At 47.6% G+C, this 14,063-nt stretch overlaps 1 protein-coding gene and 1 long non-coding RNA gene across 7 annotated transcripts in view; one reads left to right on the top strand and one right to left on the bottom strand.

Annotated features, from left to right (window-relative positions):
* LOC144312867 (uncharacterized) overlaps positions 1-1,563 on the bottom strand; it is a 119,427-nt gene extending 117,864 nt beyond the window's left edge. The window contains exons 1-2 of the long non-coding RNA XR_013378504.1: positions 1,238-1,563; positions 709-769 (exon numbers count right to left, since the gene is read on the bottom strand). This is a non-coding gene — a long non-coding RNA (uncharacterized LOC144312867). The remainder of the gene's footprint in view (positions 1-708; positions 770-1,237) is intronic.
* A 402-nt stretch (positions 1,564-1,965) lies between these two features.
* SNX18 (sorting nexin 18) overlaps positions 1,966-14,063 on the top strand; it is a 141,132-nt gene continuing 129,034 nt past the window's right edge. For 4 of the 6 annotated variants that reach the window (XR_013378491.1, XM_077895993.1, XM_077895992.1 and 1 more), the window contains exon 1: positions 1,967-3,603. Coding sequence is in view for 4 of the 6 variants with exons in the window: in XM_077895993.1 (XP_077752119.1) it covers positions 2,010-3,603 (1,594 nt within the window). In the remaining 2 variants the exon portion in view is untranslated. Of the gene's footprint in view, positions 3,604-14,063 lie in introns of all 6 variants that reach the window. The other 2 variants (XR_013378490.1, XM_077895990.1) reach the window with 2 other exon arrangements.

The following is a 14,063-nucleotide window of genomic DNA, read 5'->3' as shown; positions in this document are numbered from 1 at the left end:
GTAAAATCAATGGTATTCTAGATGTTTCATACACGTTGACTTCATGTTTCCGACCACATAAATTGTTGACATTGAAATTCAGTGACCTCTGGTTGCTTACTGTAAAGAGGATCCTAACCCAGAATTTTCAGCTAAAAATGTTGTAATTCAGAATTTGCTTACAGGATTGAATTAAGATTTTTGCACCAGGGATAAACACTGTGGGAGTAATTCTGGTATACGAGGTTGGTGGTTTTGGGCAAGATGCTTAGAATACCACAGCCCTTCCTTACAATAATTGTAAACTCTTCTGGCCTGTTTCCCAGATTTGCTGGAGAAGGGTCAGAGGACAGGCTGAAATTAATGACATATGAATCGTGAATCCCAATTAGAGGTGTCTTCAAAGGAATAATTAGGCTAGGCGTAATAATTATGGGAAGAAAAAGCTTGGGGCGAATGACACACTGAAGGAGAGGAAGATGTGAAACAAGGCAGCTTTGGAGATTGGAGTTCCTATTTCAGGAAGTGATTTCTAAACTGTACTTATCTTAAAGATGACATAAATAGAGCGAGACAAAGATGGGTGGAGAGAGATGATCACTGATCTCAGATCAGGAGTCGGGCTGTGCGCACGGGGGTCCTTTCTGGTGCATCTGGCCTGGGATTGTGATGTTTTAGGATGAAGGAGGACAGGGATTTTGCTTTCCCAAATGACAGCGCAGCAAACACCTGGAACTGTGCTCCCCATGTACGGTAGTTGCCGTGTAAGACTCTGTTTCATTTTTCTCATCTGCAAAGTAAGGATTACATGATTATAAAACCCCCATCACAACCGTAGGAGGGAGGTGCACTAAGTGACTTGCTCAAGGTCACGAGCTCGGCGGTGTCAGCAAGCACATCGGAGGCGCGTCGTCTGGGAGGTTGAGCCTCTGCCTTCCGCCCAGGCCGTGCCCCCGGGTCCCGGGATCGAGTCCCCCATCGGGCTCCCTGCACGGAGCCTGCTTCTCCCCCTGCCCAGGACTCTGCCCCCCTCTCCCTGTGTCTCTCATGAATAATCATAATAATAAAAAGCAGATTGGGACGGAGCAGCCTGCCTCGGAGCGTAAGCTGTCATCCACCACGCCACCTGGGGGTCTCAGGGGGAGGAGGGACACGTGCGAAGGGCCAGCGCTCCAGGTGTGGACCAGCTTCGTGGTGAACCCTCCTGCACCGACGCCCCTCTTCAAGAGCACCCTCTCCGCCGCCCTCGGCATCTTACTCTGCCGAACCCGACACCCTCCTTCCGTGGCTCCTGTGCTCCTCCTGCCCTCCTCGCCCGCAGAGAAAGGGAGCGGCCAGCGCCGGGCCCGGGCATCCTGCTTCTCTCCCGAGCGGGAGCGGAGCGCCGCGGCGGAGTCCCAGGTGCGAGGCCAAGTCATGCTGGGAGCGCTCGCGCAGCGGGCGGGGAGGCACGCTCGTCGGGAAGGCGAATATTGATGTCCTTTCGCGACTGCTCCTTCTTCTTCTTCTACTTTTTTTTTTTTTTTTTTTTTAATTTTTGTTAAGCTGAGAGCCACACACAGCTCACGGCTTTCCGAGGGGGGGCAGCCCTGCCGCCGAGCGGCGTCACCGCGCGGCCCCCGCCTGCAGGGGGCAGTGGCGGCCGCCGAGCGCGCCCCGCCGGCGGGCGCGGCGGCTCGGCCATCGCTTGCTCTGGCCTGGCGCGCGGCGCTCGGCCGTGGATTTAGCGCCGCTGGGGACGTGGGAGGTGGCGGGCCCGGGCCCCGCCCCGCCCCGCCCCGCCCCGCCCCGCCCCGCCCCGCCCCCGCCCGGCGGCGGCCCAGCGCGGCAGTCAGTCGGCGCTGCGAGCTGAGCGGCGCGGAGGGCGCGACCGGCGGGGCCGGGGCGCGGGACCGCGCGACCGCGCGCTGTCCTCGGGGCTCGGCTGCGCGCGCGCCGGGCGGGGCTCGGGCCACCCCGCGGGCCCCTCGGGCGGGCCCCGGGGCTCGCGGCGCGGGGAGTCGGGGGCCGCCGGCCGCGGCGCGGGGACCATGGCGCTGCGCGCGCGGGCGCTGTACGACTTCAGGTCGGAGAACCCGGGCGAGATCTCGCTGCGGGAGCACGAGGTGCTGAGCCTGTGCAGCGAGCAGGACATCGAGGGCTGGCTCGAGGGGGTCAACAGCCGCGGCGACCGCGGCCTCTTCCCGGCCTCGTACGTGCAGGTGATCCGCGCCCCCGAGCCCGGCCCCGGCCCCGGCCCCGGCCCCGGCCCCGCGGGCGACGGCGGCCCCGGGGCCCCGGCTCGCTACGCCAACGTCCCGCCCGGCGGCTTCGAGCCCCTGCCCCTGCCCCTGCCCCTGCCCGCCGCGCCGCCCGCCTCCGCCTTCCAGCCGCCGGCCGCGGGCTTCCCGTACGGCGGGGGCGCCCTGCAGCCGCCTCCCCAGCAGCCCTACGGCGGCGGCTACCAGGCCAGCCAGGGCAGCGACGACGACTGGGACGACGAGTGGGACGACAGCTCCACCGTGGCGGACGAGCCGGGCGCGCTGGGCGGCGGCGCCTACCCGGACCTCGACGGCTCGTCGGCCCCCGGCGCGGCCGGCCGCTACCGCCTGTCCACGCGCTCCGACCTGTCGCTGGGCGCCCGCGGCGGCGCCGCCCCGCAGCACCCGCCGTCGGGCGCCAAGAGCTCGGCCACCGTGAGCCGCAACCTCAACCGCTTCTCCACCTTCGTCAAGTCGGGCGGCGAGGCCTTCGTGCTGGGCGAAGCGTCGGGCTTCGTGAAGGACGGGGACAAGCTGTGCGTGGTGCTGGGGCCCTACGGGCCCGAGTGGCAGGAGAACCCGTACCCCTTCCAGTGCACCATCGACGACCCGACCAAGCAGACCAAGTTCAAGGGCATGAAGAGCTACATCTCCTACAAGCTGGTGCCCACGCACACGCAGGTGCCGGTGCACCGGCGCTACAAGCACTTCGACTGGCTGTACGCGCGCCTGGCCGAGAAGTTCCCCGTCATCTCGGTGCCCCACCTGCCCGAGAAGCAGGCCACCGGCCGCTTCGAGGAGGACTTCATCTCCAAGCGCAGGAAGGGGCTCATCTGGTGGATGAACCACATGGCCAGCCACCCGGTGCTGGCGCAGTGCGACGTCTTCCAGCACTTCCTGACCTGCCCCAGCAGCACGGACGAGAAGGCCTGGAAGCAGGGCAAGAGGAAGGCCGAGAAAGACGAGATGGTGGGCGCCAACTTCTTCCTGACCCTGAGCACGCCCCCCGCCGCGGCCCTGGACCTGCAGGAAGTGGAGAGCAAGATCGACGGCTTCAAGTGCTTCACCAAGAAGATGGACGACAGCGCGCTGCAGCTCAACCACACGGCCAACGAGTTCGCGCGCAAGCAGGTGACGGGCTTCAAGAAGGAGTACCAGAAGGTGGGCCAGTCCTTCCGCGGCCTCAGCCAGGCCTTCGAGCTGGACCAGCAGGCCTTCTCGGCCGGCCTCAACCAGGCCATCGCCTTCACCGGAGATGCCTACGACGCCATCGGCGAGCTCTTTGCCGAGCAGCCCAGGCAGGACCTGGACCCCGTCATGGACCTGTTAGCGCTCTACCAGGGGCACCTGGCCAACTTCCCTGACATCATTCACGTTCAGAAAGGTAAAAAGCCCGGCAGATGGTGATGGATCTGGAATGTGTTGTTGAGGCTGGAGGGGATGATTTGGACGGAAGTACCGTCGTCTGTTTCAGACCTAGGGAGTGACCTGCAGGTTGGGAACCAAGCCGGGATGTGGACAGCTGGCCTGGGTTTTGTGTTTTGTTTTGTTTTGTTTTGTTTTGTTTTTTTGTTTTGTTTTCTTTCCCGAGCGCTTGATCGATTGTGGGCAGGTAGCTGCCTCCCTAAAGTATTTTCAGACAGGGAGCGGGTACTTGCTCTTCAGGGAGAGTTCTGAGAGTACTTCTTAGGACAGTGCTATCATTTTAGAGTTTGAATAGTCGGGTAATGAGCTTCTGGGATCTGTAATCTTGGGCCTAGGGTAGAATTAGAAGAGGACCCAAACCGAGTCAGGCATCCATTTGAACACTGCGGGGTCCCTTAGTGATGGGTTTCAGGAAGCATGGAAATAATGGGGAAGGATGGATGTATATCTGCAAGTAGAGGTAAGTCCCACGTCTCCCTTCCACATGTCTCAATTCCTGGCTCGGAAGAGGAATTAGAACCAGTTCTCTGAGGTTCTAGCAATTTAAGAACGCCCCGCATAGGCTTCTTGCTTGTAACCTTTGAAGAATGAGGTAAAAGGCTCACTCTGATTTCAGGAAGTTTTAAGAAAATTAAGCCTCTTTCAGCTCAGTCATTTTGAGTTTGGGGTCTATTAACTGAATTTAAAGAGTATTATTTAGGAAAATGATGTAGGGAAACTACAAAGAATGCACAGAATCTGAATATCACGTCTGAGGGCAGTGCTTCTGGCATTCCGGTGAATTAGCTGCCCAGCTGTCAAAGCTTGTCTCATCATTAGGTGTTAGTATCCCTAACTTTTCTTAAAGCACAAAAATTTGCAGGTCCCCCCCCGCCTTGGAAAATAAATTAGAACGGTAAAGCCTGGAGTGAGAGAATCCGGACATGTCTGAGTTAGGGAGGTGGTGGTGCCTGTGAACAACGTCTCCTGTTCAGTGTGGGGAGGAGGGAGGCAATGTGGAGGGAGTTACCTAATCTAACTTCCTATTATAGTGGAAACCTCTTGGGCTCTTGAGGTTTGGCCTTCAGTAAGAAGGTGCTCACTGCCTTTCCAGGTGGGCCTGTCCAATTATGAACAACCCTGATGTCTGACATACTCTTCCTTGCGTTGAACTAAAATTTGCCTGTCTCGATTGTTTTTCTGTTCCCTGATACCACACAGAGTAAGTCTATTCCTTGTCCACATGTTAGCCCTTCACACTTTAGGAGACAGCTGTCTTGCTTCCTTACCTTTCCTCTGCTGCGCTCCTCCCCTGTCCAGGTGTGTGACTAGTCTTTCTCACTCACCCGGCGGGGGGAGGGTCTTTCCAAATCCTGCTGGCCCTACTAAAATGCAGTATCTTGAAGCACCTACGGTACTCATTTTGGTAGAGAAAAGTAACTCTTGGCAATTTACATTTTGCCAAATGGAGTCTGAGATTGAATTAGCTATTTGAGCAACCATATTGAACCTGCATCTACATTCCTTAGGCCTTTTTGTAGAAAAATTGCTGCAACTCCTTGACTTTTTGGCTGGTGGGACTGACTCTTTGAGTCTTTATGCAAGATCTTGTATTTAAATACCATTGTTTTATAGCAACCTGGACCCATGCTGCTTTTTTTACATATTTTTTGAGTTTATGCAAATTGTTGGTGAATAGTTGAAAGGGTGGAGACAGGTACAGACATCTGCAGGCAGACCCAGGTGACTGGCTGCTACAGGGTGGCAGCAGTTCATTCACTGACTTTACTGTTACTCTGATCACACACAGCCTTGTCAAGTGTCCTGCTGTCGAAACTGTTTATTAGAAAAGGTATGATCTTTGTTCTAAGGTCTATTTTGAGTTTACAGCAGTAGTTTTTGTAGTTTATTAAACTGTGTAGTTGTTTTTTTTTTTTTTTTTTTTTAAATCCTAGAACTAAAATTGTATTCTATTTCTTGGGATTTGAAAAACTTCATTAAAACCAGTACCATTGGGCACCTGAGTGACTCAGTGGTTGAGTGCCTGCCTTCGGTTCAGGTCATGATCCCGGAGTTCTGGGATCGAGTCCCACATTGGGCTCTCTGCAGGAAGCCTGTTTCTCCCTCGCCTGTGTCTCTGCCTCTCTCTCTCTCTCTCTCTCTGTGTCTCTCATGAATAAATAAATAAAATCTTAAAAAAAAAAAAACAGTACCATTTTACGTTGTTTAGACAGATTGAAGGGCACTAAACAATCTTTAAGAAGTTCAGAAAGAAAATCAGTTGATACTGAGTATAGTTTGTTTCTGCTGTAACCTTGGTGTATAATGTACAGGGAGTGTGTGTCCCTAGATGACACATCTTTAGAAAGTACTGCCACTTAAAGCTGTAGTGTACAATGCATAAGACTAAAAGCATTTGCTTACTGCCAGTTTTTATCAAGGATGCTAATGTTGGCGATTTTTAGGAATACAGATGAGACAAATATAAGTTATGCTAAAGCTTTTTAAATCTGTTCTGGATCTTCAGAATGTGTGGTTGCAAAAAGCAGCTTCCCCACCCCCCCCCCTGCCCCAACTTAACTACACAGTTGCTATTGGAATGAATCTTTTTTAGTCTGAGCACTTGGGGATTTTGTTGACAGGTTGTTTTTTTCTCTCAGGTCTCAAACTGTAATCACATCAAAGATTTTACTGTGACTTTTGAGAGGACAACAAAAAGAAGAAAAAAAATAACCATCTTTAAGCAGCCTAAACTATCTTTTGTTTAAGTACTTGGTTCAGAGTTTATATTTCAATTTAGAAATGTCAAAATTCAAAATAATTTCTACCCTTAAGTTCTCATTGTTGACAGGAAGAGAAAAGCAGTTTCAGTACTTCCACATTTTACATGTTCTAATCATATGTTAGGTCCACATTCAGATGAGAAAGAAATGATTAGAAAGTGCTTTTTAATTACTAACACAGTTAAGGGGAGGTAATTAAGTATGTGTGTGTGTGTCCCTCTCCCCTTAATTCCCAGGGGAAAGGACAGGACCATTATTAGTCTCTGAGCTTTTTTCTTATCCAGGAGACTGCTGTGGTCAGCTTTCCTAGCGTTCTAAACCTGTGCTGTTCAGTGCTGTATCTGTGAGACCCATATGACTAAATTTAATTAAAATAAAATAATTCGGTTCCTTGATCACACTAGCTGTATTTCATGTGCTTTGTAGCCAGTGGCTACCACGTTGGACGACGGATACAGAACAGACCCTCTCATCACTGAAGGTTCTCTTGGACCACGGTGTGCTGCCATGGTTTAACTGTCCATGCTTGCAGAGTTCTCCAGCAGTTGATAACCTTTGCACAGACTCTCAAGGTGGTTTTCTTTTCACTTGGCCATCTCATGGCACCCCCTCCTTTCCACACAGGCTTAAGTAATACAGACTGGCAGGGGCAGCGGCCCTGCCAGCCCTCTCTCTGCAGAACTTCCCAGGCACTCACCCAGTGAGTAATATTCTGTGGTGTGAGGATGCTCATCTGCTTTGCATCCCGCCTTCATTGTTCATTCAGAAAAGACAACTGGTTTCAGAATGGACCTCTGAGACTGAGGAAACCAGCTCCAGAACGAGGGTGGGAAACTCAAATACTCTTAAGTGTGGTCGACCGGCATTTTTCTGACTATACTTAGTACTAAAACCATTGTTTAAACTTAATAATGGTTTTAGCGTAAGTACTTTCTGTAGAAGCAAGGAAAGCCAGCCATATGGTTTCCTTAGCTAAAAGAGAATTCTAGAATTCGAATTTTTTCGACTCCTGGAGTCTTAGATGAATAGAGCTATTTTGGTTAATGGAGTCCAGTGTAGGAAGAAGGCAGTCTGCTGTAGTCCAAAGTATAGGAGGTGGGAATTCAGAAGGTGTTTGAATTTTATTCATACTTCGCTCTGTCTTAACAGGATTCTCTTAAATTCTTTGTTCATAGGCGGCTCATTGATTCCTGACTAGTCACATGTCTGTCACTGCTGAGCTTTGTAATGCTGTGGTCTGATTTTCTTTCTTTCTTTTTTTTTTTTTTTTTTGGAATGGTTGCATTTTATCTCCTCCCATTTATCATCCCTGCCTGTAGTATGCCTTAAGAATGCTGATGTTGGTCAGCTTGGGGTACATAGAATCTGTTTCACTATCAGTTTCTTAGTTTATTTGGGTCTGTTTCCAAAGATATGATTAATCTCTAATATTTAATAAAGCTTAATCTGTATGGCAGTGAGTTGTTGTGGTTTAAAAGCTTTAGGCTTATCTTCTGGGGAAACAGTGAAAGGGAAGGACTGTAAATGTTGGTTTCATCTTTATTTAGGAATGAGGACTAGATAGCAGGAGGGAGTCACTTAAAAGGAAATTTCTTTATTTTTGAGAAAAGGTATAGGTCATGTAGAAGTGATTTGTGGATAAAATATAGTGTGGCTCTGTGAAGCAGGATGACAGAACTAGATAAACAGGCAGCCCTGTTTTCTGTACTCTTCAATATGCAGGGTTTCCACATTGCCCTCGGTAGATGTTCCAGATGGAGCCTTCTTTTCAACAAAACATAGCCCCGGGACCTCAGGGATGGTACACCAGTCGTGGGCCTGTCAGTTCTGCGGGGTAGAGTTTCACCATTGTGCGTCCTTTCACCATGGGTAGGGTCCGTCTTATATCCCTCAGACATTAATTAAAGATAGCCAGAGTCCTGGCAGGGCAGCCACGGTAAATGCTGGGCCACAGTTAGCCCTTCCCTGTCTGCTCCCCATTCTGTGGCTAAAAATAGACCTGAGAGGGTGGTGCCAGGAATACAGAGAAAAGGTCTAATAAGCGGGCTGTTTACAAACTCATCTTTATTTTGAAACTTCTGGTCTAGAATTGAGGTCATTCATTTTTTGTTTTGTTTGTTTTGTTTTAGCTCCATCTTAATTGAACACATTTCTCCTCTCCCCTGCATCCGACTCCAGCTGTTTTTTAAGGAGGCTTCAATTCTAGCCATAACCTTTGTCCCTATCTGTATTTTCTTAATAAAAATGAGGTTACCTTTGTTGGTTTTGAAGTAGATGACTGAGTTCTTTGGTTACAGTGTCAGTGTGACCGGCCACAGTCAGTCTTGGCCGTGAAGCTCAGTGGGGATACTGCTCAAAGCATCCTGCCTTTGGTTTCCCAGACTTCTTTTTTCAGCCATGAATCCTTGAAATCACACTGGGGAATCCTGGCCTGTTAGGCTGCTCACAACAGAATCAAAAGGAGGCTGGTACCTGCGCCCCCATTCATGTTCTTCAGATAAGTCTTGGCTTATTTGGACTCCCCTTCTTATTGGGAAATGTCCTCTGCACACATTTCTGTTTGGTCATCTCAGGATTTCCAAACAGTAAGGCAAAAACCCAAACAATGAAGAAATTCTGTGAGAAGGTGTCAATTCCCTTATAAACATGACAGTTCCTTTAAGAAATGTTCTTTTTCCTCAGGCTGAATAAAAATTTATTGCTGTGTTGTCTCAAAGTATTTTAAAATCAAAGTTTAATATGAAGATTGATTTAATTTGCCATCTATTTGTGAAATTTTGTGATACCACAAGTTAAATGATTATCACAAATAAAATGGCACAGTAAGCTTAGCTCTTGTTTAGAGCACTGTATTCAGAGGACCTGTACCATTTGTCACCCTTCACTTACAGAGCACAGGCTAGATTCATGTCTGGAGGAGGGATGGGCAGGACTCTGATCCTCACTGAGTTCTTTGACTGCTGGCAGAGAAGCCCTGTGCCAGGTTGCTGAGAGCCGTCCCCAGGCTACGCAGAGGAGATAGGGCTGGCTGAGTCTGACAAGGGAGCTTAGTTAACCCTACAAACAAAGGCGGGTGGTTCATGATAAGCCAAGAGCTCCATCCTCAGAATCTCTTCACTGTGGGCCAGTGTGGAATCTGGGAACCACTGTGTGGGTGTGAGGGGAGCTTTGGACAAGTTCTTTTAATCTCTGTAAGTCTGTTTTCTCGTTGGTAAAGTAGGAATGCTTCCTCATAAGGTTATCATGAGGATTAATGTTACTGGTCTCAGTAGTTACTCACTAAATGTTTAATTTTCAAAAGTAGAAAGGTACTTTTAAAATAAGCACTCTTCTTTAAAAGATAATTGTAGTAATCTTATCCTCTGTCTTGGTAGCCTACTGCCACCAGAATTACAGGCAAAAGTATAAAAACCCAGTAAGTCACTGGTATAGCAGTTAAATATTGTATTTTAACATGGCTGGCCTGTACTGCACACCAAAAGAATGTTAACAGAAATAAATGCCAGTGTTATGTAGAGTCATTGGTATGCTGTTCACATTAAAGGGTTTGTGTAAATTGTCTCCTGTCAGTTAGCTACTCCCTTCCTCTAAATTCTTTGTATTCTTACACAAATCACTTTGTTTCTGAGCTTCAGTTCCCTCATCTGTAAATAAGAGACTCAGGACCTCCTAGATATCGTTTGTTGATTGACCTTTTTTTTTTTTTTTTAAATAGCAACATCCATCATTGAAAATAAAATACTTAGGAAAGTATAGGATGAACATTTAGACCTTGTTTCAGGCTAGTTTCAATAGCATTCTATTAGCTTATGTGATTTTGTAATCTGAGAGCATGAAAATCCTTTATCAGTTGATGTTGGTAGCTGGCAAGTTGATGTGCATTTATGAACTTTTGGTTCAGATCAAACGTACATTGAAAAAAAAAAAAAAAAAAGTACATTGAGGGCTTACCCTACCAGGTGCTGTGAGCATCACTACCTGGCCTCCTGCCTGATGGTGAGAGCTCCCAGATATTTGGAAGCTGAGGTGTGGCGGCCAGCTGGAGAAATTCTCTCTGGCGATGTCGTTAGTAGAGCCACCAAAAGAGAGAAATTGTGATGGATTTTCCCTCCTACAAAGTGTACTTCTCTTTGAATTCTAAGTAATATCTTCTCTTCAAAAGTAGAAACAGCCTTGTGTTGTTGATTTTGTAGTTGTCGCTTAATTAAACTTTAGTGTGAATGAGTGTTACTTGTCATTTTTACTCCCTTTTTTAGAATTTTTTATCTTTCACTTACGTAAATGGATTTTATTCTTCTGATGAAGACGTTTTATGTATTATTTGGCAGGTAGGGAGACGGCAGTTAGGGAGGGGAGCCAAGATCATTAGATTTATTCAAAGGATCCTCTGAGAGATAAATCTGATTTTATTCAACAAATATGTGAGTGCCCATCATAGATCGGGTTGTATCAGTGGTCAAAACAAAGATCATCACCCTTGTGGATCTTACATTCTATCAGGGTAGACACAACAAAAAACAAACACAGTAAGTACGTTATAACAAATGTGGTGGGGGAAAATGTAAAAGTGGAGCAGGGCAAGTGGGCATGGGGAAGCAGAATGAAGTATGGAAAAGGATGATCAATGTGTGTCTCATTGAGCAGATGAGATTTAACTGGAAGCCTGGAGAAGGTAAGGGAGTTAGCCAAGTAGGTGGTATCTGGGGAGGGGGAGCTTTCAGGCAGAAGATGTAGCTAGAGCAGAGGTGTTAAGGTGGGTATGTGCTGCTAGGCAGTAGAAGGCCAGGTGATTGGAGCTAAGAGGATCTCGGTAGGAGATGAGGTCTTGGAAGGTCCAATTAGTAGGGCTTTGTAGGTCATTGTTAGGACCTAGAGTAAATATCCTTGGCAGGTGGGAGCCATGACAGGATTTTGAGCCAAGGAATGACATCCACCTGGACCTTTTAACAGACCTACTCCAGTTGCTGTGTAGACAATGGAATGGAGAGGAGGTCAGGTGTCAAAGGTAGAAGCAGAGGGCCAGTAGGAAACTACCTCAATAATCCAGATGAGAGACCATGGAAGTGCAGGCCAGAGTGGGGACAATGATGAGATGGTGAGGAGGAATTCTGGTCTGGATATATAATAAAGGTAGAGTCATCAGGTTTTTCTAAGGGATCAGATGGGGGTATGTTAGAGGAAGAGGAGTCATCAAGGGGTACTCTGCAGTTTTTGGCCTGAACAACAATAAGAATGAAATGAGGAAGGCTGTGAGGTGGGACAGAGGTGGGATTAGGAATCTGGACTTGAGTTTCATCCTTTTAAATTGATGGGCTCCTACATTCTGTTGACATCTCCCCAACTAACACATGCACTGACAGTTAAGCCTTAGATCTAGTTCCCTCCTCAGAGTTTTCTACTTGGAGCCCAGTCTTTTCCAAGTAGTCATGGCCGATAGAGTGCTCACTAGTATGCCAAACACTATACATTGTTCGGTTATTGGGTAGTGTGTGAGGGTCATGTTTTTACATTCCTGTAGTATGTAGCTCCACTGTTTTGTACATGTATAGTAAATGCTTAAGGAATGCTTGTTGAATGAGAAAAGTAGGTACTCTACTTGACTTTGAAATAGATGTTTTCTACTACAGAGTGTGTTTTTTTTTATTCATATGATGATGGATACCAGAGTTTATAAAAAGAGTATGGGAAATTTTAAAGATAGGATCTGGGTATATTCTATAGGTAAAGTCATTAATTAACATGAAAGTGATTTAAAAGTCTTAAACATCTATGAAGTGGAAGTTTAAAAATGCTTTATTTTGTGTGCCAGAAAAAGTAATGTTATGCACCTCATGATTTCAGTTTGTATTGATTCTTGATGTTTAAATTTGCATATATATACTTTTTCCTTCATTGGTCAGCTTTCATTATGATACTTTTCTTGGAGTCCCTTTTGCTTAATTCCAAGCACAAGATCTAGAGAGAGTACATTTCACCTTCTTGAATGACTTGGGTACACAAAGCACTAAGCTTAGGTGTTGAACAGTAGGTGCCTGCCCTCATGGAAGGTTCTGTTCTATAATGGAAATAGGATGTCTGTACAGAGAATTGGGAGATAGGTTGATTTCATTTAGTACCTGTGGTAAGAGTACATGGGAGTTCAGAGGATGAAGCATCATCCACAACTGTGTGAGGGGCTTGGATGGGTAGCATTTGTTTTTTTCCTGTGAAAGCTGCTCATATTTTGACTTTCAGAGGAAGATAGAAAGTACGTTCTTGATCTTGGAAATGCTTTAGGATAAGCATATGAGAGCTGATGTGCTGCATGCTCAGTGCTCAGGTCAACGAGGCCCACTGACAAGTGAGTAGCTGTCACGGTACAGTGTGACACATGCAGTCATGGGCATGTACCATGGTGTGAAATAGGACAGAGAAGGGGGTAATCAACTATGGGGAGAGGATAGAGTTCAGGGGTGGCTTCTCCCAGTCTTACTCTGAGAAGATTTTTGAAAAGAAATTGAAAGTTTGCTTAGCAGGCAGAATGGGGAAAGGCATTCTGGGCAGAGGGAATCAATCCTGTACAAAAATCAGGGATTAAATACTGGCTGCCTCTCAGATTCAGCCCCAGAGTGGTTACAGCTGTAAATTGGGCCTCACCCTAGATCTAATCAGAATGTTAGGGACGTGTGACCTATACATTGGTGTTCTTTAAAGAACTCCTCATGGGATTTTGATGAGCCACTGGGTTTACAGCTGCTGGTGGAGGGGATGGGGGGAGACCATCATGGAAGATCAAACAGTATTGACATGATCTGGCCTGCACTTTAGATGAACAGGTCCTAGTGACAGGTGTAAAGGGTGGCTTAGGGTGAGGTGAGATAGGAGGCTCTTCTAGTGATTCAGGCAAGACATGGTGAAATCTTAAACTAAGGCAGTATCTGTGGGGTTGGGGAGCAGGAGACAGAAAGGGTGTTTGCCTATAGGCGTGAGGTAAGGGACAGGAAGAGAAGAAAATGACCAGCAGACTGGAGACTGGAGCTACCCACAGAGATACTGGGAGATGGAGCAGGAGTCTGCACTACAGCCTGTAGGCCAAACCCACCTACGTCCCTGTTTATAGCACTTGGTAAAGCACTAAGAGTGCCTTCTACATTTCTGAGTTCCATTTTTTTAATGGGTATAAAAGCCTTGATTTTGCCTTGACATGTAAAACTTCAAATATTTACTAAGGAGAATGTTTACCCTTGACCGGGAGGTCAGGCAGGTTTGGGAGCTGGAGTATGAGTAGTAATTGCCATTGCTGCCACTTTTGAGCCCTTACTGTGTGAGTAGCAGTGTTGTGGGGAATTACATGGCTGTGTCTGATTCCATTTAGAAGCAGGTATGAAGCCATGCCCTCCACAGCCGGGTGGAGTGGAGTTCCCACCAGCTTCACTGTATAACCAGTTGCAGTTCCAGTTTCCTTGTGTGTAACGTGGAGTAATCATTTTGCATGCCAAATGCTTCTAAGCATTAATTATTAGCTATTGTATTAGGTTCCTAGGGCTGCTGTAACAAATTACCGCAAACTGGGTTGCTTAAAAAAAAAAAAAATTATTTTCTTACCATTCTGGAGGCTAGATATTCAAAATGAAGGTGTCGGTACAGCCACATTCCCTATAAAGCTTCTAGAGGAGAT

Source organism: Canis aureus, chromosome 4, assembly GCF_053574225.1.
Source record: "Canis aureus isolate CA01 chromosome 4, VMU_Caureus_v.1.0, whole genome shotgun sequence".
In the NCBI taxonomy this organism is placed as follows: domain Eukaryota; kingdom Metazoa; phylum Chordata; class Mammalia; order Carnivora; family Canidae; genus Canis; species Canis aureus.
This window is presented reverse-complemented; position numbering and strand designations above follow the sequence as displayed.